Source organism: Podarcis melisellensis (assembly GCF_964234715.1).
Source record: "Podarcis melisellensis genome assembly, chromosome: 2".
In the NCBI taxonomy this organism is placed as follows: domain Eukaryota; kingdom Metazoa; phylum Chordata; class Lepidosauria; order Squamata; family Lacertidae; genus Podarcis; species Podarcis melisellensis.
The window spans coordinates 10,886,752-10,910,330 of record NC_138529.1 but is presented as its reverse complement, the minus strand read 5'-3'; the positions used below and the strand labels follow the sequence as shown (position 1 = coordinate 10,910,330).

The 23,579-nt window shown below is 47.9% G+C and overlaps 1 protein-coding gene across 11 annotated transcripts in view; it reads right to left on the bottom strand.

The window, feature by feature from the left end:
• ZNF385A (zinc finger protein 385A) overlaps window positions 1-23,579 on the bottom strand; it is a 197,635-nt gene that overhangs the window by 20,388 nt on the left and 153,668 nt on the right. For 10 of the 11 annotated variants that reach the window (XM_081898770.1, XM_081898769.1, XM_081898766.1 and 7 more), the window contains 2 exons: window positions 23,457-23,567; window positions 19,002-19,167 (listed from right to left, as the gene is read on the bottom strand). In XM_081898770.1, coding sequence (XP_081754896.1) covers window positions 19,002-19,167; window positions 23,457-23,567 — 277 coding nt within the window. Of the gene's footprint in view, window positions 1-19,001; window positions 19,168-22,948; window positions 23,108-23,456; window positions 23,568-23,579 lie in introns of those variants that run through there. The other variant, XM_081898765.1, reaches the window with a different exon arrangement.

Here is a 23,579-nt window from a genome sequence, read left to right as displayed (position 1 = left end):
ATGGCTATGAAGATTGGCTCCCTGTTTTCACGCCTGAGAGCATATGACTCGCCTCCTCGCATCATGCCCAAGGCCTATCTGGTCCAACAGCAGCCACTGCCATGTGCTCCTGGGAAGCTCAAAACCAGAGCATGACAAAGGAGAAACTCAGAAGGGATTCTTCCTCCTTCCTCCTAGTAACAGAGACTTGGGGGTCAATGAAACCAATTGGCAGTAGATTCAGGAAAGACAAAAGAACGGACTTCTTCACAATGCATTACAGACCACAAGAGGAGGCGATGGACACTGCCTTAGATGACTTTAAAGTAGTTGTGGGGAACACCTGCCCCCCCCCACTTGATCTTGCTAAAATACAATTTCCATCAGCCCCTGTAAGCACGGCTAATAGGCAGGGATGATGGGAGTTGTAGTTCAGCAGTATCTGGAGGGCACAAGGTTCCCCACACCTACTTTAAAGGGAGATTAAAAAAGGTAAAGGGACCGCTGACCCTTAGGTCTAGTCGTAGACGTCTCTGGGGTTGTGGCGCTCATCTCGCTTTATTGGCTGAGGGAGCCGTTGTACAGCTTCTGGGTCATGTGGCCAGCATGACTAAGCCGCTTCTGGCAAACCAGAGCAGTGCACGGAAACGGCGTTTACCTTCCCGCCGGAGCGGTACCTATTTATCTACTTGCACTTTGACATGCTTTCGAACTGCTAGGTTGGCAGGAGCTGGGACCGAGCAACGGGAGCTCACCCCGTCGCGGGGATTCGAACCACCAACCTTCTGATCGGCAAGTCCTAGGCTCTGTGGTTCAACCCACAGCACCACCCGCGTCCCCCTAAAGTAAACATACTCACAAATAAATAAAAACTCTCAAGCAGTCAGAGTTAAAGCAAGCACCTGCCTCTGCTCAGCTCACAATTCCTAACACAAAATTTGCCTTTTTTTGGCTTTTTTAGCTCAATGAGCTACCAGTTGTTTTCAGCAAGCTTTCTCTCACCTCCTTGTGCCAATGTATGTGGAATACACACACGCACTTGAAAAAAACACCTCTCCAGGGATAAAGCTCTTTATCTGCAGTGTGCAAGAAGTGGACGGTTTACTTCTCCACTTATATGTATGGTCCTTTTAAAATTCAATCAGGGAAGAACTGCTTGAGCTAATTTTTTAAAAGACACTTCATCATCCTACCATATTCCAAAGTGATGTATTTATTACTGGGTGGTAAGTATACGGCAGAACATTTTGCAGGGAAAGCTGCCGGTACCTCTGGGAGTTTCTGGCAGTCGACGTGCATTTTGTGACAGTGGGGGTAAATTGGGTGCAAGAAATGTCTGTCTTATTTTAACTACTATGCCTCATTTGAATTACCCCAATGTTTGATGAAGTGCAATATAAAAATGATGTTTAAACAGTCCTTATTTGTTGTGACTGATTAAAATGAAGAATAATATGTCAGGAGTGCTCTGATGGTGTTTCCTGCTTGGCAGGGGGTTGGACTCGATGGCCCTTGTGGTCTCTTCCAACTCTATGATTCTATGATTCTATAAACCACAGATACCAGATATGTGCATATGCACACTGTACAAATTCTACATCCATTCAGCCCCAGACAGCCAGCATTGCTATTGGTCAGGGATGATGGGACTTGTAGTCCCAACAACATCTGGTGCTCCACAAGTTCCACCAAACCCTGAACTAGAGTGATGAAGCTGGATGCAGAAGTGGGAAATCCCTGCTCAGCCCTTGGTCACGGCACAATTGCTGAAGCTTATTTCACAGGCAATTATTACAAAGGCAATTGTTCCCTGGAGGCATAGAAACATAACAAATATATATATCCTGATAAGTGGTATCAGTCAGGCTCATTGTTAAGCCATTGTCTGTCATCAAAAGTGTAACTGAAGTTGCAATGCAATGCACATGTAACTGGAGAGTACATCCCATTGAACAAAATTGTAACTTACATGTCAGTAAAAATGCATAGAACAACATTGGAAGGCTGCAATCCTAAACACATTTACCTGGGGGGTAAGCACCACTGAACAGAATGAGACTTACTTCTGAACACATTGGATTGTGTTGTGAAACTCTTCTGATTTGGTTGTTTTTTTAAAAAAAAACTAAAAACAAAACCCAAAACTTTCACCCTTGACTCGTGAGGCCATTAGCTAAGCCTTCTGAAATACAGAGCTTCTGTCTCTAAAATGGGCAGTGTGGTTTGTCCTTATGACAATGTACTTGGGTAACACCTCTTCAATTCCCAATATTGAAAGTACAGAATGAGACCTCCAAGTGAGGCAGATCATACACACACCCAACCTGGCCAAGAAACAGCTTCCATTCTCAAAGTGTTCCTACCATCAAAATATTTCTCTTAATGCTCAGCCAGAGAGCATGAACATGCTCCTCGTTGAGCAGACAAGAGGCCCATCAAGTCTCGCGTCCTGTTGGCCACAGTAGGCAGCCAGATGTTTACAAGAAGCCCCCTAAACAGCCAAAGGCAACAGTCAAAGAATAACCAGGATCTGGCAGCTGTCATAGGCAATAGCTATTCATGGGCCTGCCACGTTTATGAATGGCATGAGGAAAACTTTCCGACACTCTTCTAAGAGCCTGCACCCTGTGACACCAAAGTCCATCAAAATTCACTATTTATTGTGGGAAGAAGGGTTTTATTTTGTCTTTTCCAAAGGGCTGTCACATAGATGATGGAACAACCCCACTACAATTGCTTCAGATGGTAGAGCCAGGACCAATGGGTTCAAATTAGGTAGATCATTTAGACTAATTCTTAGGAAGAGCAAAGCCCCCTTTTCTTTTTAAGCAGAGGTTGGATGGCCTCCTAGCAGGGGTGCTGTTCCAGTGGATTTCTTGCATTGGCTGGGTGTGTGTGGACCAAATGGCTGCTGTGGTCCCTTCCATCTCCAATTTCCTACCAATCAATTCCACTAAAGGACCCTGTGTTCTACCATTGTGGGATAGAGTAAAACTTCTCTCCATCCACTTTATAAACACCGTAAAGGTAAAGGGACCCCTGAACATTAGGTCCCATCGTGGCCGACTCTGGGGTTGTGGCACTCATCTCGCTTTATTGGCCGAGTCGGTGTACAGCTTCCGGGTCATGAGGCCAGCATGACTAAGCCGCTTCTGGCGAACCAGAGCAGCGCACGGAAACACCGTTTACCTTCCCACTGGAGCGGTACCTATTTATCTACTTGTACTTTGACATGCTTTCAAACTGCTAGGTTGGCAGGAGCAGGGACCGAGCAACGGGAGCTCACACCGTCGCGGGGATTTGAACCACTGACCTTCTGATCGGCAAGTCCTAGGCTCTGTGGTTTAACCCACAGCGCCACCCGCGTCCCCTCTAAACACGATGCATATTTTAAAAACATATCTAAGGTGTGGTTCCATCCCATCATCTCTGGCTGCCCAGCTAAAAATCGCAAGGAAAGCTCTCCAAAACCCTTGATCATTTGGATCCCCCCCTTAAAGCACTATGCCCTCCCTTCTGAGAAGGAGCAAGCAGACATTTGCACAGTATTCCAGATGCAGCCACACCATCGGTTTACATAAAGGCATTAGGAGAGCAGCTGTTTTATTTTCAATCCCTTTCCTAATAATCCCTCGCATGGGATTTCTTCACAGCGGCTGCACACTGGTCTCACTGAGCCACTTGGCATAAGCTCATGATCTCTTCCCAGACTGTCCCTGAATATGGAAAGTTAGGATTTTTGTTTTTTTTAAAGTTTTGTCCCAATGTGCAACATTTCCCACTTGCCCTTAGCTCCATTTGCTGTTTTGCTGTGCTGGGTCTTCATGGTGCCCTTTCCTGAGAGCTTGAGTTCAGCAACCTCTTGGTTCGCCATCCCTGTGCTAAAGGAATAACCTGTGTGTGTGTGTGTGTGTGTGTGTGTGTGTGTGTATTCAGTATAAAGTAAGCAGCACATAAGCGGCACACAAAACACTAGAAAACCATTCTACGTTCTAAATCTTATATTAATAATCCAAAAATTGAGAGAGCTATGTACAAGATCCAATACAGAAGCCACAAACAGAAAACTCATTCAAATTGTGTCCAAACGGAAGATTCAGTCTTCAAAGGTTCCTTTAGCCAGGCTCCTGTAGATATCAACAAAGGTAAGTTGGATCAAACAGTGTCGGTGATGTTACGCTCAAGGGTTAGATATCAACGAGGATAGGTTTGATCAAACGAAGTGTCGGTGATGTTACGCACAAGAGTTAGACAGGGTGCCGGCGTTTGTCACCTGTTTCGCCCAGGTAGAGTCTCGGGCTTCTTCAGTAAATTCTCTCTCACGGTTTTGATATATTTATAAACATTTAAGTCCATATGTTACATTTCTTCTTAGATTAAGCTATAATATTTCTTTCTTCAGGAAATGAGTGTTAAGATTTAGAACGTAGAATGGTTTTCTGGTGTTTTGTGTGCCAGTTATGTGCTGCTTACTTTATACTGGTCTATTACGAGAATTGGCAGCATAGGTTCATTTCTCCAGTATTTGGATATATATGATGGCTAGGGCTGTTACAGGCATCCGAATAAAATTGTCCTGACAGCCCAATATAGGCAAGACTGTTAGTTTTGACACCCTTGCACACAGATAAAGTAAACAGCCCACAGCAGATGTCCAATGTGCGTGGATTTTCCAATGTGACCTAAAGCATTCCTGACACCTTCCTTCCCCACACAGAATGACCTGGATCTGGGAACAGACCTAACAGCAAAATGTTTTCTTCTCCACTTGCCATGATGTTGTCCCTATGCTTCCCTACCTCAATGCTGCCAGCTGAATACAGCCTTACAAATATAGTGGTACCTCGGGTTACATACGCTTCAGGTTACATACGCTTCAGGTTACAGACTCCGCTAACCCAGAAATAGTACCTCGGGTTAAGAACTTTGCTTCAGGATGAGAACAGAAATCGTGCTCCGGTGGCGCAGCAGCAGTGGGAGGCCTCATTAGCTAAAGTGGTGCTTCAGGTTAAGAACAGTTTCAGGTTAAGAACGGACCTCCAGAACGAATTAAGTACGTAACCAGAGGTACCACTGTAAGTACACAAAAGTTACTAGCCTGCAAGCCCCACCCCCCCCCAAAAAAAATTACTAGCCTTCTAGTAGGTTGTATTTCTATGCTAGTTCTATGCCATAGAAGGAAGCTCCATTCTCTGTGGCTCATGCTGAAACATAGGTTATTCATCCCTTAGCAGGCAAGTGTTGTCCCCCTTCCCCTGCACAAAAAGAAGTCTTCTACCAAGTGCATTGGTGAAGTTCTAGAGTCACCCAGTCCTCCACCTCTGCTAACACTCTGCATTTCTATACTGGGAATTTTAAAAATTCCTTCCTCCATGGCTAGCACAGAAACCAAGTGGCCTCTCCCACCTGTGCTCCTGCTCACCTGCACAGAATTCCTGGTCCCCTATGGTGACCAAGCAAAACTTGGGTGTCCAGTTGTTTTTGGACTACGACTCCCACCATCCCTGGCTACCAGGACCAGTGGGTCAGGGATGATGGGAACTGTAGTCGAAAAACTGCTGGGGAAACCCTGTTCTACACCATGGCTGGGGAAGCTGTGGTCCCTGAAAATGTTGTTGAACATCAGCTCCAATCATCCCTAACAATGCTGGGCAGTTGGTGATGGGAATTAGAGTCCAACCGTGGTCAGGGATTATGGAAACTGCAGTCCAAAAACAGCTAGAGACCCAAGTTTGGGAAACACTGCCCTAAATGCTCTCAAGGCTTCGTGCTGGGTGCCTTCGTTTCACCCAGTCTTCCCTTCCACCAGCTGGGTTTCAGCAGCAGAAAGAAGAGAATGAGCCCAGGCTTCTAGTGCTTTCAGCTCCCTTGGCTTCAGCTGGGATTTGAACCTTGTTTGCTGCGGTCACGGGGTTTAGAAGACTTAGGGAAGAGACATCGAGCATGTGACTCAACTCCCTCAAGACAAGAACCTTTTAAGGCAAGCTGGCACTTTTCCAGGACGTTTGAAAAGGAAGCCGTTGCTCACATCACCATATAGCAACCCACCACAGCCTTGAGCCAGAAGGGACAAAGGGTCAGATCTATAAATAAGGACATTTCTGCAGAATTCTGAGTCGGCTGCAAAATAGGTAGCTCCCAGCTCCAAATATCAATATGAACACGGCACCAATTCCCACCTGACTCTCCTTCCTTGGTTTCATCTACCCAGTATGCTCCTCTGCCCTGCGGACGCTGGAGACAGAGGGCTCATCCACACTTCTGCTTTTCCCACACTTGCTGGGTGGGGAGGAGCCAGTACGCTAACCTCCTGGCGGGTGGGGCACTTCCAGGCAGGGAAAGGAGGTTTTTGTTGTTGTTTAGTCGTGTCCAACCCATGGACCAGAGCACGCCAGGCACTCCTGTCTTCCACTGCCTCCCGTAGTTTGGTCAAACTCATGCTGGTAGCTTCGAGAACACTGTCCAACCATCTCGTCCTCTGTCATCCCCTTCTCCTTGTGCCCCCAATCTTTCCCAACATCAGGGTCTTTTCCAGGGAGTCTTCTCTTCTCATGAGGTGGCCAAAGTATTGGAGCCTCAGCTTCATGATCTGTCCTTCCAGTGAGCACTCAGGGCTGATTTCCTTCAGAATGGAGGGGTTTGATCTTCTTGCAGTCCATGGGACTCTCAAGAGTCTCCTCCAGCACCAGAATTCAAAAGCATCAATTATTCGGCAATCAGCCTTCTTTATGGTCCAGCTCTCACTTCCATACATCACTACTGGGAAAACCATAGCTTTAACTATACGGACCTTTGTTGGCAAGGTGATGTCTCTTTTTAAGATGCTGTCTAGGTTTGTCATTGCTTTTCTCCCAAGAAGCAGGCGTCTTTTAATTTCGTGGCTGCTGTCACCATTTGCAGTGATCATGGAGCCCAAGAAAGTAAAATCTCTCACTGCCTCCCTTTCTTCCTCTTCTATTTGCCAGGAGGTGATGGGACCAGTGGCCATGATCTTCTTTTTTTTGATGTTGAGCTTCAAACCATATTTTGCACTCTCCTCTTTTACCGTCAATAAAAGGTTCTTTAATTACTCCTCACTTTCTGCCATCAAGGTTGTGTCATCTGCATATCTGAGGTTGTTGATATTTCTTCTGGCAATCTTAATTCCTGCTTGGGATTCATCCAGTCCAGCCTTTCGCATGATGAATTCTGCATGCACCCTCGGGAGTGCCAGACTGCCCCTGCCAATGTGTCTGCACCACGCCTGTCTCCATACCATCTCTCCCTCTCTCTCCCCCTTCAAGCAACGGCAACCCACCTGCTGGGAAACCTGTGTGGCAGCTCTGCCGTACCAGAAAACCACGCCTGCCACGCACCTCGACTTGTGGGTCCCATTAGCTGCTCTGTAGAATGTCTCAGGCCGGCCCTGTCTATATGCTCCATCACCACCGGATCACAGTTGTTGCTCTATTTAGCTCGAAGCAGACAGCTATTATTAGATCCAATTTTGAAGAATTGCAATCAGACTGAGCTGGGGATGGTTTCTGGGCTCAGGCAGACGCCTGCTTGGCCCAGCTCAGTCGAAACCAAAGCAGCCCGGCCCAGTTTAACGTGTCAACAGAATAAACAGCGGCCCTGGCTCAGGAGCCAGGCATGTGCTCCGAATTATGCTGTCCCCCAAAAGCAATCATTTCATTAACACAGCTGCAATAAAAAGAGAAACAAAAAGGCTCCCTAGCTCAGCATGCAGCATGGACAGCAAGAACGGGGCTAAGGCATTACAGTGGCTCCTTTTCTGCAGAGAAGGCGAGGGTCGGGCTTAAGTGCCACTGCCTAGTGACAGACTCAGGTTCCTACAGAGAGACAAGGAACCTATCTCTCTCTATAGATATTGACAGACTCCAGCTCCCATCATGCCTGACCATTGGCCATGCTGGCTGGGGCTGGTAGGAGCTGGAAGGCAGCAGGCACTCTGCTCCTGGTTTAAAGGATCAACTTCTTCCCATTAAAACACAGCTCTGGTTTCAACCTGGGAACTCCAGGGCCAAGAAGGATGGATGTCACTGATCTAGGGAGCAGAGAGAGTGGTGATCTCTTTCTAAATGTCCAAATGGACAGAGGTCAAGCTAGCACAATCTGATGCTGGAGAAGACATGTGACAGCTGTGAAGAAGAGGAAATTCTGGCGTGTGCCCCTCTACCACCCTGTGGCACTGTGTTATTGACCAAAATCCACTCTCATCTAGGAGAGTACCCCGCCCCCCTGGCTTAAGCCTGTCTGCAATTCCTGGCTTTTTATTTCAGATGTGTAGAGGCAGGATGTTCTGGGGTTGAGCAAAGGGCCTTTCTTTCAAAACTAGCAATGTGACAAACTGGAGTCTTCCGTGGCCTGAAAGAAAAATGACGGAAGAAACTTCACCACCTACATCTACATGGTTCAAACTGTTGTCCAAGGTGCAGGAACAGACCCTTAAAAAAAAAAAGAGCGAGCAGTCTGATCTCTCACTTGTATTAAGCCTAGACTCCCTATGCCATGCCTCTTTCCCCAAGAACCTTCACTTTATTTACTTCAAGGCTGTGATCCTTCCATAAAACAAAGGGTTTGGCTTGGTGCAGCCGTGAGATTCCTGAAATTCCCAGCTTTCCATTGTTTTCATTTGCAAATTCCCAGCTTTCCATTGTTTTCATTTGCATCTTAGCCTGTCTGCCTTTCAGGATCTTAAAAAGGCGTGTGCGTGTGATACTGCACAGGGGCACCCCCACACCCCACGAGACAGAACTTGCGAGCTTGCCAGCCCAGCATGTGGTTCCTATTCATACATAAGATCAGTGAATCCTAGCCTACCAGGCTTCGGTTGTCCGCTTTCTCCCGGAAAGGAAGAAATGTGGAAGAAATGAGCAGAACTGGGAAGGCAGACTTCCTGTCCCAACTGCATCCCTCTTCCCCCTCCGGAGAGTAATCTCACTTAATGCGCAAGCTGGTTCAGGGCTGGGACAGAAGCAGCGTTGCCAGGATGCAAGGAGCAAGGAACGGATGCTCTGCCTCTGCAGTTGCTCTGCACCAAATGTGTGTGATGTCTGGTGCCCATTTCACCCCCCCCCCCCCCAGGATTCCAACTTCCCTTCCTTCTTTTTAAACGAGTTTGTAATCTTTGTGGCTGTGAAGATAAGCTTGCAAATACAAAGGGAGTTCGGTCATCAGTATTCTGCCCAAGTCGTTCCTCTTTGGACTTGAGTGTGCAGATATGAATTAAGCAGAACGCCAGTATGCACACATTGGTACAACTTACTCCAGCTGATTTGCCAACAAAGGTCCGTATAGTTAAAGCTATGGTTTTCCCAGTAGTGATGTATGGAAGTGAGAGCTGGACCATAAAGAAGGCTGATCGCTGAAGAATTGATGCTTTTGAATTACGGTGCTGGAGGAGACTCTTGAGAGTCCCATGGACTGCAAGAAGATCAAACCTCTCCATTCTGAAGGAAATCAGCCCTGAGTGCTCACTGGAAGGACAGATCCTGAAGCTGAGGCTCCAGTGCTTTGGCCGCCTCATGAGAAGAGAAGACTCCCTGGAAAAGACCCTGATGTTGGGAAAGATTGAGGGCACTAGGAGAAGGGGACGACAGAGGACGAGATGGTTGGACAGTGTTCTCGAAGCTACCAGCATGAGTTTGACCAAACTGCGGGAGGCAGTGGAAGACAGGAGTGCCTGGCGTGCTCTGGTCCATGGGGCCACGAAGAGTCGGACACGACTAAACAACAAGAACTCAGCTGATACAATTTGGTGTTTTGGGGCAGAGAACTTGGGACCATTTCACTGAAGAGACTACAGCCCCGAGTACAGTGAATGCTTACAATCAACTATTTCCGTACCCATCTTAGTACACAAAGCTCCTCCACATATCTAATCTTTTCCCATCTGCATAATCGTACTGGCGAAGCTGTTCACTGCTCCTCCTCTGTGACAGACAGAAACCAAGATAACATGGAGCACCAAAGGTTGCCAGTTTTGTTCAGTGCCTCTAACTTTCATCGTCAAAATTCAGTGTTACTTGTCAACTTTCTGCCAGTTCCGAGCTTGAGTTTAAACATCTGAACAACAGGCCAAAATTTAGCCACCGGGAACAGAAACGTTGCCATAAGAGGGGTGGGTGGGTAGCTGACAAATTTGCTTTCATCTATGCCATGAAACGCAGGCTTGAACTTTACCTGGCTGAAGTCTCACTGGGGGTTACAGCCGTTTCCTTGGCCTATGCCCCTAACAGCAACCCGAGACTCTGAAAATTAAGCATGGAGAGATTTCCAAGCATAGAAACGGAAGTGACCGTGAAAGCTTCAGCTGCGTAATTTCTGTATGGCGGGTTGCTGTTAAAGGCACTTAAGAAGGTGGCAAACCTGTTGACCCAATCCTGCTACACATTGCTGTGATTAATTCCCTCTGAAGGCAGTCTGATTTAAGTTAGCTGAGCTATCTTTATTCCTCTGGATTCAATCAATGGGTCTTCAATCAATCCTCAGTACTCAACCCCACTTTGTTCAATTCTTACTCCCAGTAATAATTAATAGGACCCCAGCCTTACACACAACTTAAGCTGGATTGGACCCCCTATCTGCCTGGCCATACTGGTTCCTATGTGACCATTTTGGTTTCTGTTTGGCTCTTCTGCTTTCTCAGTACTGCAAATAAAGGTAAAGGGACCCCTGACCATTAGGTCCAGTCGTGGCCGACTCTGGGGTTGCGGCTTTATTGGCCGAGGGAGCTTCCAGTTCATGTGGCCAGCATGACTAAACTGCTTCTGGTGAACCAGAGCAGTGCACGGAAACGCCGTTTACCTTCCTGCCGGAGCAGTACCTATTTATCTACTTGCACTTTGACGTGCTTTCAAACTGCTAGGTTGGCAGGAGCAAGGAACGAGCTATGGGAGCTCACCCCGTCGTGGGGATTTGAACCGCCGACCTTCTGATCGGCAAGTCCTAAGTTCTGTAGTTTAACCCACAGCACCACCCATGTCCCTAGTACTGCAAATTCTTCTATGATTAATCACAAGTGGAGAGAGGGCTGTAGTGGTCAGATCCTGCTTTGCAGGCTTCCCATAGGCATCTGCTTGGCCACCGCAAGAACAGGAGATTGGACTAGACTGGCCTGATCCTGGCAAGGCTCCGTTTATGTTCATACTGCCAGACAATAGAGAAGGCTGCCTCAGAAAGTGATGTCCTCTCTCTCTCCTTAAAGGTTTTTAACTGAAGCTAGATGACCACCTAGGAGAGATGCTGTGACAGTAGATATTCCGGATTGTCAGGAGGTTGAGCTGGACGACTTTTGAGGTTCCTTCCAAATTAATGAGTCTATATGAGAGTCTGTGTTTCACAGCAACCATAAACCCCAAAGCTTTTTTCCTACAGAGTGAAGGAGTCAAGTCTTTCAGGGAAAACGGGTTGACACACAGAATCAATAAATGTGTTGCCTCTGGGACCCTCTGTAATCTCCCAAAGAAGGGTTTGCCGATACCTAGCAGAGAGGCACCAAGTCTGTCAATGTTATCTATACAGCCGCACCATCCACGCATATCGTGGTTCACAGAGGAGGAGGCTCCTCCCTAAAGGGGCTTGCAATACAGAAACAAAACAAGAGGAGGGAAATCGAAGCTGGGGTAAACCGTCGAAAATGCAAGTATTGAAATGATTTGAAAGAACAGAAGAAAAGCGCTGCAGGATAAGGCCATCTAGTCCATCATCCTTTTCTCAGTTGCCCACCAGAAGGCTATGGGAAAAACATGAGCAGGACTAACAGTACTCTCCCAATTTGTGATTCCTTGCAAACATAGCCATTGTGGCTAGCAGCAATTGATAGATGCATCCCCCCATCAATTTGCCTAATCCTCTTTTAAAGTCATCTAAGTTAGGTCGCGGAGGGACGCGGGTGGGGGAGGGATGCAGGTGGCGCTGTGGGTTAAAGCCTCAGCGCCTAGGGCTTGCCGATCGAAAGGTCGGCGGTTCGAATCCCTGCGTCGGGGTGCGCTCCCGCTGCTCGGTCCCAGCGCCTGCCAACCTAGCAGTTCGAAAGCACCTCCGGGTGCAAGTAGATAAATAGGGACCGCTTTCTAGCGGGAAGGTAAACGGTGTTTCCGTGTGCAGCTCTGGCTCGCCAGAGCAGCGATGTCACGCTGGCCACGTGACCCGGAAGTGTCTTCGGACAGCGCTGGCCCCTGGCCTCTTGAGTGAGATGGGCGCACAACCCCAGTGTCTGGTAAGACTGGCCCGTACGGGCAGGGGTACCTTTACCTTTAAGTTAGGTCACTGCCTCCATAGTTCAGCCATGCAATGCATGAAAGAGGATTTCCTTTGTTCTGCCTGGACTCTTCCTGCATTTAGGCTTTGCTGCAGGGCATAGGGACTAGCAGGGATGTGCTTGCTTTATAGAAGATTCTGCAGCTTTTAATTTTGTTTAAAGCCAGGCTCAGTCTAAAGCACACACCAGCTGAGCCAATTGGGAGAATAAGACCTGCACAACCTGAATGCAGCACCTGGGCACCCCTGGGATGGAGCCTGAGGGAAAGGTCTTGAACAAGAGCCCCCGGTGAGAACATGGCTTTGGAATCCTGCCTGGGATTGTTATGACAACACCACCAGCCAGAAGACACACATGGTGAGCATGCAGGCAGCACTGAGTGCTCTGTGTTGTTGTAAGTTACACCCTTCTCTGGTGAGTCACCTAGATGCACTTCTCATAATCCCTACCCCTTTCTCTCAGCCCAAATCTTGAGCAAAAGCAACAGGGTCTTGCTCAGGAGAGGGGAGGGAAGCCCAAAAATATAGTTCTGAGGTCATTGGTGGCAAGATCCCAGCAGCTTTGAGTAATTATTCCTATAATTTCTATGTCTCAAGACAACAGCATCTGTGCCAAGCATTTGCTAGACCTTGAGAAAATGTCCAGCAACAGGCTGATGGAGCCCTACAGAGTTCAGACACACCTTACAAGATGGGAAAACAACAGCAATGGCTCACATTAAATAGGTGTTTGTGTGTGTGTTTAAGTCAGTTTTAAAGAGTGGATTTGATGGGCTCTGAAGTCCTCTTGGGGATCAGGAATTGGTTAAGAGTAGGACTAAATGGACAGTTGTCTGAATGGAGAGAACAGAAGTCCCCAAGAATTGGTATTGGGACCTGGGATGAAAAGGTACTTATTTTAATCTTAGCATCAGAAACAAAGGAACCTGCTTTATATCAGAGCAAGCTATTTGTCCACCTAGCTTCATGGACTTATAGAATTGCAGAGCTGGAAGAAACCCATGGGCAAAATGGATTTCCTACGCCAGTTGTGGAGCCGCAATGTCACCACAAACAAGTGAGATTAGGAAGCAGAGCATATTTTCTCTTATTCTGACTGGCAGCATCTTCCCAGGGTGTTGGACAGAGAGAGGTCTTTCCCATCACCTATGGCCTGATCAGTTTTAGCTGACGATGCCAAGGATACAGCCTGGGACCTTCTACATGTAAAACTCAGCTAGGAGCCCTTCCCATATAATCTAGGGCTGTGTGCTGTATATAGACTAAACCCACCTGCAGCAGAGGTGAAATAGAATTGCACACAATGTCAAAAATCAATCTTTTAAAAAAGTTTTCCCCCCAATGTTTACTTTTAAAATAGATTTTTAAAGAATTTAAAAGTATTGAGATTTATTTATTTTTGAAGCATCCAGAGACAATAAATTCTTTGAGGAATCTGCTTCCCAAGGGAGCTTGCTGAGCTCACCCGCGGGTGGTGTTCAGGAGTTTGGCAAAACAACAACAACAATCTTGTTTACACATGCATTTCTGGCCCCCAGCTGATTCCAGTTGGTTGTTTCATGTGGTGCTAATACTCTTGTTTCCCCCTAGTTTTTGTTTTGTGTTTTTTCATCATTTTTTGGTCTGAGCCATTGAGGAAGGCGGATGAGGGGAGGGAAGAATGTGGAGCAACGGGAAGTAATGAATGCAAATCAAACCATATAGCGATTAAATTTCTAAAAGGGGCTTTAATCCTCTAATCTGGCAACCTATGCCATTTTGTCCAAAATATTCTGGCAGTGCCAGCCCTATCATTAGGTAAACAGAGGTGGCTGCTTCAGGCAACAGAATACCCAGAGCTGGGGAAGGGACAGCAACTTGGATGGAAGGTTGGATGGCGGCTAACAGATTGAGGTTGAATCCTGACAAGACAGAAGTACTGTTTTTGGGGGACAGGAGGCGGGCAGGTGTGGAGGATTCCCTGGTCCTGAATGGGGTAACTGTGCCCCTGAAGGACCAGGTGCGCAGCCTGGGAGTCATTTTGGACTCACAGCTGTCCATGGAGGCGCAGATTAACTCTGTGTCCAGGGCAGCTGTCTACCAGCTCCACCTGGTACGCAGGCTTAGACCCTACCTCCCCGCAGACTGTCTCGCCAGAGTGGTGCATGCTCTAGTTATCTCCCACTTGGACTACTGCAATGCACTCTACGTGGGGCTACCTTTGAAGGTGACCCGGAAACTGCAATTAATCCAGAATGCGGCAGCTAGACTGGTAACTGGGAGTAGCCGCCGGGACCACATAACACCGGTTCTGAGAGATCTGCATTGGCTCCCAGTACGTTTCCGAGCACAATTCAAAGTGTTGGTGCTGACCTTTAAAGCCCTAAACGGCCTCGGTCCTGTATACCTGAAGGAGCGTCTCCACCCCCATCGTTCAGCCCGGACACTGAGATCCAGCGCCGAGGGCCTTCTGGCGGTTCCCTCATTGCGAGAAGTGAGGTTACAGGGAACCAGACAGAGGGCCTTCTCGGTAGTGGCGCCCGCCCTGTGGAACGCCCTCCCATCAGATGTCAAAGAGATAAAGAATTACCTGACGTTCAGAAGACATCTTAAGGCAGCCCTGTTTAGGGATGTTTTTAATATGTAATGTTGTATTGTTTTTAATACTGATTGGGAGCCGCCCAGAGTGGCTGGGGAAACTCAGCCAGATGGGCGGGGTATAAATAATAAATTATTATTATTATTATTATAACTTGCCCTGAGCCCCCTAAACTAGCCTGTTTCCATCAGGGACCGTGAAGGGTGCTATTACGTGGTGAAGGAAGATCCAATTGCCAATTGCACTTGTCCTTCACTTCACGCGGCAAAATTTGGGGGCTAGCCCCCAGGCTGCCATCAATTGTATGGCAATCAGAGATGCTTTTTCTGTGCATGCTCATAGCATGGCTCAACATATTCTAGGCCTAGCTCCAGCCATTCACAACTTATTCTGGGCTAATCCTTCACCTGTTTCCAGGCTAAAAGGCAGAATATGAGGTCACATTCATATCACATGTTTAAAGCTCTCTTTAGCAGGCCTGGCTCGCCCCCAAGAATCCTAGGAACTTTGGTTTGTTAAGGGTGAGCTAGAATTGAAATACCGTATTTTTCACCCTATAGGACGAACTTTTTCCCCTCCAAAAATGAAGGGGAAATGTGTGTGCGTCCTATGGGGCGAATGCAGGCTTTCGCTGAAGCCTGGAGAGCGAGAAGGGTCGGTGCGCACTGACCCCTCTCCCTCTCCAGGCTTCAGGAAGCTATCTGCAAGCCTTGGGAGACCGCGGGAGTTCCCCCCGGGCTCCCCCAGCTTGCGCAGAGCTGAGCAGTCGCGCTGGGGCTTCAGGTAGCTCTCCGCAAGGTGCGGGAGCCCGGCACTGGGCTCCCGTGGCTTGCGGAGAGTTGCCTGTTCTGGGGGCTGGGGTTGGGGCTTCCCCCGCCCTCGCCCCGTGCCTGGGGGGGAAAATAAAATTTCCCCCTTTATTTCCCCCCCAAAAAACGCTGTGTCCTATAGGGCGAAAAATACGGTACTTTATTGTCACTTGTACAACTTGTATACAGTGAGATTACACAAGCACCCCCCACTCAGCTCTCTTAGTCTTAATTCCCCTTGTTTACTGACGCACACCCACCAAACCTGAAAGTCAGTTGCCCTGTTGTTACCTTTTCATTCAGCAGCCTAACAGCTCACGGATAGAAGCTGTTCTTTACCCTGTTGGTACAACTAATTCCCAGCACCCTAAACAAACTACAGTTCCCGGGATTCTCAATGACTGTTAATCAAGCTTTAAATGTATGGTGTGGATGTGACCTAAAGTTTGAAGCACATTTTCTTTAAAAGAAGCCAGCTTGGCAATTTTCACATACAAGACGAATGCCTCGTAAGACGAAAAACTCACAAGACGAAAGAGGTTTTCATTTTTTGAGTTGCTTCGCAAGACGAATTTCCCTATGGGCTTGCTTCGCAAGACGAAAACGTTCAATGCATTCCAATGGAAATGATTTTCAATGCATTCCTATGTGAATCCGTGCTTTGCAAGACGAAAAATTCGCAAGACGAAAAAACTCGCAGAACGAATTAATTTCGTCTTGCGAGGTACCACTGTACTGCTTCCTTCTCTGCTCAAGATCAACAGAGTGCCAGCCTGCTGAACTGGAGTCCACTGAAAGATAGGACGCTTTATTCTTATTTAATGTGTACATTTATTTTCCACCTTTCTTCTATCGCAGAACTCAAAAGTTGCCTACAGGGAGCTTCCAGATGGTCTCCCATCCAGGCAGCAACGGGAGAAGCCTGTGCTTGCTTAGCAGTAGCAAGGCATTTGCTCTTGTGCCCTCAGACCATGTCCTTATCTGACACCATTTCATTATATAGACATCATTTCTTTGGGTTTGAATGGTGACACGGCTGTTAAGTGGTTGCAAACAGTAATTACCCTCACATGTAATGCAGATTGAACATCAGCCTGAGAGGGTTGGTTATGTCTGGGGCCTATCTACATTTATGGGCTTGTCAATTTCTAAATGAATGTTAATTTCGCTTGGTTGAGTGACGCATTGTGCCTGTTTGCAGAACATGTTCCTTCGTCGCCTTTTAAAATCACCTTGCAAAATATAGACACTGCACACTCCCATATGCAGGCACGCATGGGTTTACAGATACCTAGCAGAGAGGCGCTGAGTCTATGAATTTTATTTATACAGCACCCACAACACACACCCTGAAGAACATCTTCACAGTTTCTTCTTGCCTGTTAAGCTCCTGGCTTTTAAGGTAAAAGGTAAAGGTAAAGGGACCCCTGACCATTAGGTCCAGTCGTGACCGACTCTGGGGTTGCGGCACTCATCTCACTTTATTGGCCAAGGGAGCCGGCGTACAGCTTCCGGGTCATGTGGCCAGCATGACTAAGCTGCTTCTGGTGAACCAGAGCAGCGCTTGGAAATGCCCTTTACCTTCCCGCCGGAGTGGTACCTATTTATCTACTTGCACTTTGACGTGCTTTCGAACTGCTAGGTTGGCAGGAGCAGGGACCGGGCAACGGGAGCTCACCCCGTCGCGGGGATTCAAACCGCCGACCTTCTGATTGGCAAGTCCTAGGCTCTGTGCTTTAACCCACAGCGCCACCCGCATCCCTACTTTTTAAGGTACTGCAGGGCATTTGGTGTTTTCTCAAAGGATCAGAAGGGGGGAACCTTTGACACTCTTGATGTTGCTGGACTCCCAGATCCTGACATCCTTGCCCACTGGGCCAAGCTGCCTGGGGCTGGTGAGACTTGGGAGTCCAACAACATATGGGGCGTATTGGTTCCCCATCCCTGGGATAAAGTGTAGTGACACGGCAGAGAAAGCTCTCATTTCAGCCCTGGGTTAAATCCTGCCATAAAAACAAAAGCCTCTTGCTGGGATGACAACCCCTGCTCTTGTCTTTAGCCTTCCTGCTACTGTCAAGGTGGCTTCTGTTTTTTTACCTGTGCTCCCTCCCAGTTTACCAGAGTCCCAAGGCATCTACCAGCCCCCGGCTCTTTGTTCTTCCTCCTTCCTTAAAGCACACAAAAGTTCTCAGATTAGCTATTGTACTTGGCAGCGGCATAGCAGGGAGGAGGGCGTCAACCCATCTCATCTGAGGTTGTGTGTGGGGAGTGCCGTGGGGCTGGGGGAATGGGTTTAGTAGTTGCTTGGCACCCTTCTCTACAGCTGGGAGGCAGAATTCCCCAGGCGAGTCACTTGGCTACAGCCCCAGCTCCATTTCCACTGGCCATCAGAGCCGTGATCAATGTTTAATTAGATGCGATTTAATTACCCGCTTGCTCCTCCATCACCAGTGCTGACAAGTCAGCTCAAGTTCCCAGCACTGAGGACAGGCAAGATGTCAAAGGCAGGATGCGAGAACCAGGCCTTCCCTCCCCCCCCCCACCTTCTGAGCAAAGGTTTCGCCCTTGACCCTATAATTGATGCAGAATACGGCTAAGGTCTTATTGAACCCTGTAATTGAGGCAGGATACAGGCAATGCCCGGGGCCCTGTATTTCTTCCTTAGCCAGCATTGTCAATATTCGCCACACCTGCCTGGCTGCACTGCGGGAAGGAAAAGGCTGCAAAATCCTGCAGGGCATGTGGGGAGAGCAACACACTCTCCTACTGGGAATGAAGGGCAAGTCCCCCCCCCCAATAGAATTCATAGAATCCTAGATCATCATTCTAGTCCAACCCCATGCAATGCCAGAATATGCAGTTGTCCCATACGGGGCTCGAACCTGCAACCTTGGTGTAATCGGCACCATGCTCTAGCGCAGGCTTCCTCAACCTCGGCCCTCCAGATGTTTTGGGTCTACAACTCCCATGATCCCTAGCTAGCAGGACCAGTGGTCAAGGATGATGGGAACTGTAGTCTCAAAACATCTGGAGGGCTGAGGTTAAGGAAGCCTGCTCTAACCAGCTGAGCTATTTGACCACTGAGCTATTCATTTGTTGTTGTTGGTTTAAAAAAAAAAAACAGCCAAGAAAATACATGAGACTGGGCTGTATTTAGTGGTGAGGGAAATGCTCTCTGTGAAAGATCAGGGCCGCACCTCTTCAGTTTTACTTGAGGTGACAAGTTCTGGAGCTCACCTCTGGTGCAAATTGGGCCACAGAGGGCTCACAAAGCCCAGTCACCTTCTTCTGGGAATACATAGCACTTCAAACACTGCACAAACAAACATTCCTCAGGCTCTAGGGCAAGACCAGAATGGGAAACTCGGTACCTGTGCGGTCAGAGTCACTCTCCCCGATGCTGGAGGACGGACTGCCCACAGGCCCCGGTTTGTCACCCTCGCGGGCTCCCGATTCCTTCTGCCGCGTCCTGGCGGCCTCAATTCCCTTTACTCGCCGGGCATGGCGGTTCCCCTTGTAGTGTGCTTCGGCTTGGCTCTGTGGAAAGGAGAAAGCACGTAAGCAATCAAGCAAACCACAGGCCTGTGCCTGCATACTTCTGGTGCTGCCTCTTCAACCTAGCCAGCTGTCAGCGTAAAGCCACAGCCCCTCACCCCTGCCACAAACCTGTCCTCTTAGGAATACTGTTCAGCTAAAAGTGACGCCAGATCACATCGTGCTGTAAGTCTGGAGCTCGGGGGGACCCAAGCTTGTGCCTTCAGATGTTGCACTACATCTCTCCTCATCCTCTACTGTAAGAACATTATCGGGCCAACCAGATGGTTGTGAGAAGCCCGTAACCAGGACCCAAGAGCTCTTTCCTCTCCTGTGGTTTCTTTTCTTTTTTTAATACCCGTATTTTTCGCTCTATAACACGCACCCGACCATAACAGGCACATAGTTTTTAGAGGAAAACAAGAAAAAGAATATTCTAAACGAAACAGTGGATGTATGATTTTTGTGGTTCATGCAGACGGCCGCAGACAGTGGCCGTGATCTGACGGTGAGTTTGGGGTAGCCCAATGCAAAAATCCTGAGGATCCATGTGGATCTGTGCTTTGTAACCACGTTTTAAGTGGGGAGGGAAGGAAAAGCACTCAAGGGACAAGGAAACCATGTGGGGTGAGTGGAGAAGGATGCTGTTAATAATGTAGAAGAGGGGTATAAGAGGAGAAGGCTCCTCTCCTCTCCCGCTTTGTTCCTTTAAAGCAAGCAGGCTCTGCTTCTCTCCCTCCTCCCCGGCTTGTTGAAAAACTTTGCTGCTATTTAACCAGGTGAGTGGGGAGGAGAGAGGGACAGAGAGCCTGCTTGCTTTAAAGGAGCCAACCGGACACTAGTGTAAGCGGCTCCTCTCCTCTCCCGCTTTGCTTCTTTAAAGCAAGCAGGCTCTCTGTCCCTCTCTCCTCCCCACTCAGCGGCTCTTCTCCCGCTTTGCTGTTTCAAAGCGAGCCACGGAGGAGGGAAGGAAGGGGAACCATGGATCCTCTGCTCACGACTGCAGCAGATCCCCCCACCATCCGTAGGCATTCGCTCCATAACACGCACATTTCCACAGAACCCACCCCCAACTTCCCTCTGTTCGTCTTTGATTTCTCTAAAAATGCTGTTTTCTGCATGTTACACAGTTGTATCGATCCTCAAACTATTTAGCTGATTATTATCAATAACAAGTTTGTGAATGTTTATTCAAAACCAGCCAAGGAGTCCAGTTCACTTTGTTGTGTCTCCAAATACTTTGTAAAGGGTTCCCATTCATCTTTAAAGTCACAGTTATCCTTTCCCCGTAGCTTGTATGACAGTTTTGCCAGTTCTGCATAGTCCATCAATTTTTCTTGCCATGATTCTTTAGTTGGGGTTTCTTCAGTGTTCCATCCTTGTGTTATTAAAACTCTCGCGGCCGTTGTCTCGCGGCTGAAGATGTTTTTCAGCTTTTTTTGGCAGATCTTTCCCTTCCTATGGTTTCAAACAAGTTGCTGAAGAGGCATATTGCCTCTGACAGTGAAGGTAGCCATTGATAACCTTATTCCTCCATGAAGGTGTCTAATCCTCATTTGAAGCCATCACTACTTTTTGTGGGAGCAAAATCCAGAGGGAAAGAAGTACAGTGGTACCTCGGGTTACAGATGCTTCAGGTTACATACGCTTCAGGTTACAGACTCCGCTAACCCAGAAATAGTACCTCGGGTTAAGAACTTTGCTTCAGGATGAGAATAGAAATTGTGCTCCGGTGGCGCGGCAGCAGCGAGAGGCCCCATTAGCTAAAGTGGTACCTCAGGTTAAGAACAGTTTCAGGTTAAGAACAGACCTCTGGAACGAATTTTGTCCTATCCTAAACCTTCAGCTTCACTGAATGTCCCCGAGTTCTATGAAAGAGGGAGAAAAAACTTTCTCTATCCACTTGCTCCTCACCATCCAAATTTTTATTTTAACCGTCGGCCACACGGGCTGGGGCTGATGGGAACTGCAAGCCAGCTACATCTGAAGGCTGCCATGTTGCCTACCACTGCCATAACCTTTCCTGAGCATGTTAAAAGCTCACACCTGACTGATCCAGGGTGACCAAGAAGACCAGGAAGCTCTATGCATAAATATATGTGACTTCCACATACAGTACTAGCCTCTCTCTTTGGAATGGCTAGCCTTTGTTTATGTGGGTCGTCTACTTTTGTTAAGCCACAGTGTTTCCTGTGCAATCCTCCCATGAGCTTCGCACACCCAATTTGTGGGCGATTCTGGAACACAAATGCTGCAGCACCAGCGCTGTCCCGTGCGGACAAGCAAAGCACCTTTAAGGGTTTCCAGGTTTAATGAATGTTTGCAGTCCTGTCCGTTTTATTGCCTGCTTGTGATTGCAGCTGGGGGATTAGCAATAAATAGCCTCTTAATTGCTCCTTGAATAGCCTCTCTTAATTGCGCTCTCTCTCCCCCCCCTTTTCTTGGAGGAAGGGGGAGTGCTGAAGACGCTTTAATTACCTATTTCCTCTCATTATCCTTTCTAATTTCTTTCTTTCCATTGTTTTTATAGCCAAGCAATACTTCTGCTATCCTAGATGGCGTATTTCCTGGGTAACGTTTTTTAAAAAGTGTGTAATAGTAGATTAACGGTCTTTTTGCTTTTCATACTTCCATGAAAAAGTGAGAAGAAATTTTAAAAAGTCTCTCCCCACTCCCCCACGAAATATAAACAACTGGGGGCTTATCCACATCTCCATTTGCCCCCCCCCAAGGAAACCCGATCTTAAGCACCAAATCGGAACAAATGGCAATCGGGTTTTCTGCAGACTGCAGTTTGTTTCGATTCAGCACTAAAGACTGGGTTTTCTGGGGGAAAGCAGGGGGCAGAGCAAAGGCAAAACCACTGGGAGCCTTGCCTATAAAGTGTGGGACAAACAGGAAGTGGCTATTTTGTCACTGATCTCCCAAACCTGATTGACCATGCCATGAGCTTTTTGTCTCATCCTGTGCAGCTGGGATGGAACGAGGCATTACAATAAGGTTACCAGATTTTTTTTTCAATGAATCCAGGAACACTTTTCAACTTCAGTAGGAATGATAGGATTTTGTCAGGGGACTGATTTGTAAATCCAGGGACTGCCCCCGGGAAATGGAGAAGTCTGGTAACCTTACATTACAAGTAACAGGGTTACTGCAACTGTCTGTCTTCCTAGTCTTCATCCCCTTGTGCGTTTCCACACTGCCTGTCTCACATAATTGGCTACGGGCACAAGGGAAATGACATCACACTGCAGGTTGTATCTAGTTTCATCCTTACAGTGTGAACCTAAGCAGGTTTCTTCAGAAGCAGGCCTCACTGATGTCAACGGCCCTCGCTTCCAAGACAGCAGTCTTCCTCGGATCTTGAATCTACATGACCTGACCTTGAATTAAATGGCTTCTTGGGTCTAACAGGATAGCTATTTGTATTTTCCTTTCAAAAGCACCTTGGCTAACCTGCTCACATCCCCTGCGGAGGGGCCATGCGCTACATGTAGAACTGCCTAGGCACATTCCCAGGCATCACCAGTAATAGGCATGGAAAAGATCTTTGCTGGAGACCTTGAAGATTGACTGCCATTTAGGACAGCACTGGATTAGATGGGCCAGATCGGAGTGAAGCAACTCCTTGTGTTCATACACGTCAACCTGCAGGTTCATGAAGTGATGTACTTTGTTGCTTTCTTCATTCTACGGTAGAAAATCTCACCTTGGGACAAGAGGCTGGGCAGTAACCAACTTGGTCTTTGCGTCTTACGGTTCAGATACGGAGCGTAAGGCTTACCATTTCATAGAAGCTAAAGCAATCGATAGGATGAGTATGTTCCGCCTCCACTGTCACAGGCAGTATACCTCTGAATACCAGTTGCTGGTGATCGCAGGAGGGGAGAGGCCTGTTGTGCTCAGGTCCTCCTTGCTGGTTTCCCATGGGGACAACTGGTTGGCCATTGTGAGATCAGGAGGCTGGCCTAAATTGACCTTTGGCCTGATCCAGCAAGGTTCTTCTCATGACATCACCATCATCTCTGAAACCAGCCCTACAGAGATCCCCCACATTCCAGATTTCTTAAACCACATGCCATTTCCCTGAGCCTCGTTGAGTCTCTGGCTTGCGTGAGTGGGATGTGACCTGAGCACTGTCTCTCAATGCATCTTCAATGGGATTTGCACTTCTCCCGCCCCTCAACAGCCCACTGCCGCTCTCTGAGACCCACCACCACAGGCCGCACAGCATGAAAAAGCTATGAAGAGAAGGGCTGGGACCTGGGGTCGCAAGACCCTCCAAGACTCACCTCAGAATTGAAGCGGATCTGGCAGACGTTGCAAGAGATGATTGGGCGCTTGGCCTTGGCTACGGGTACCCCAAAGGTGTGGTTGATCACTGCTTTCTGCACTGGGTCCATCTGCCAGAGGAA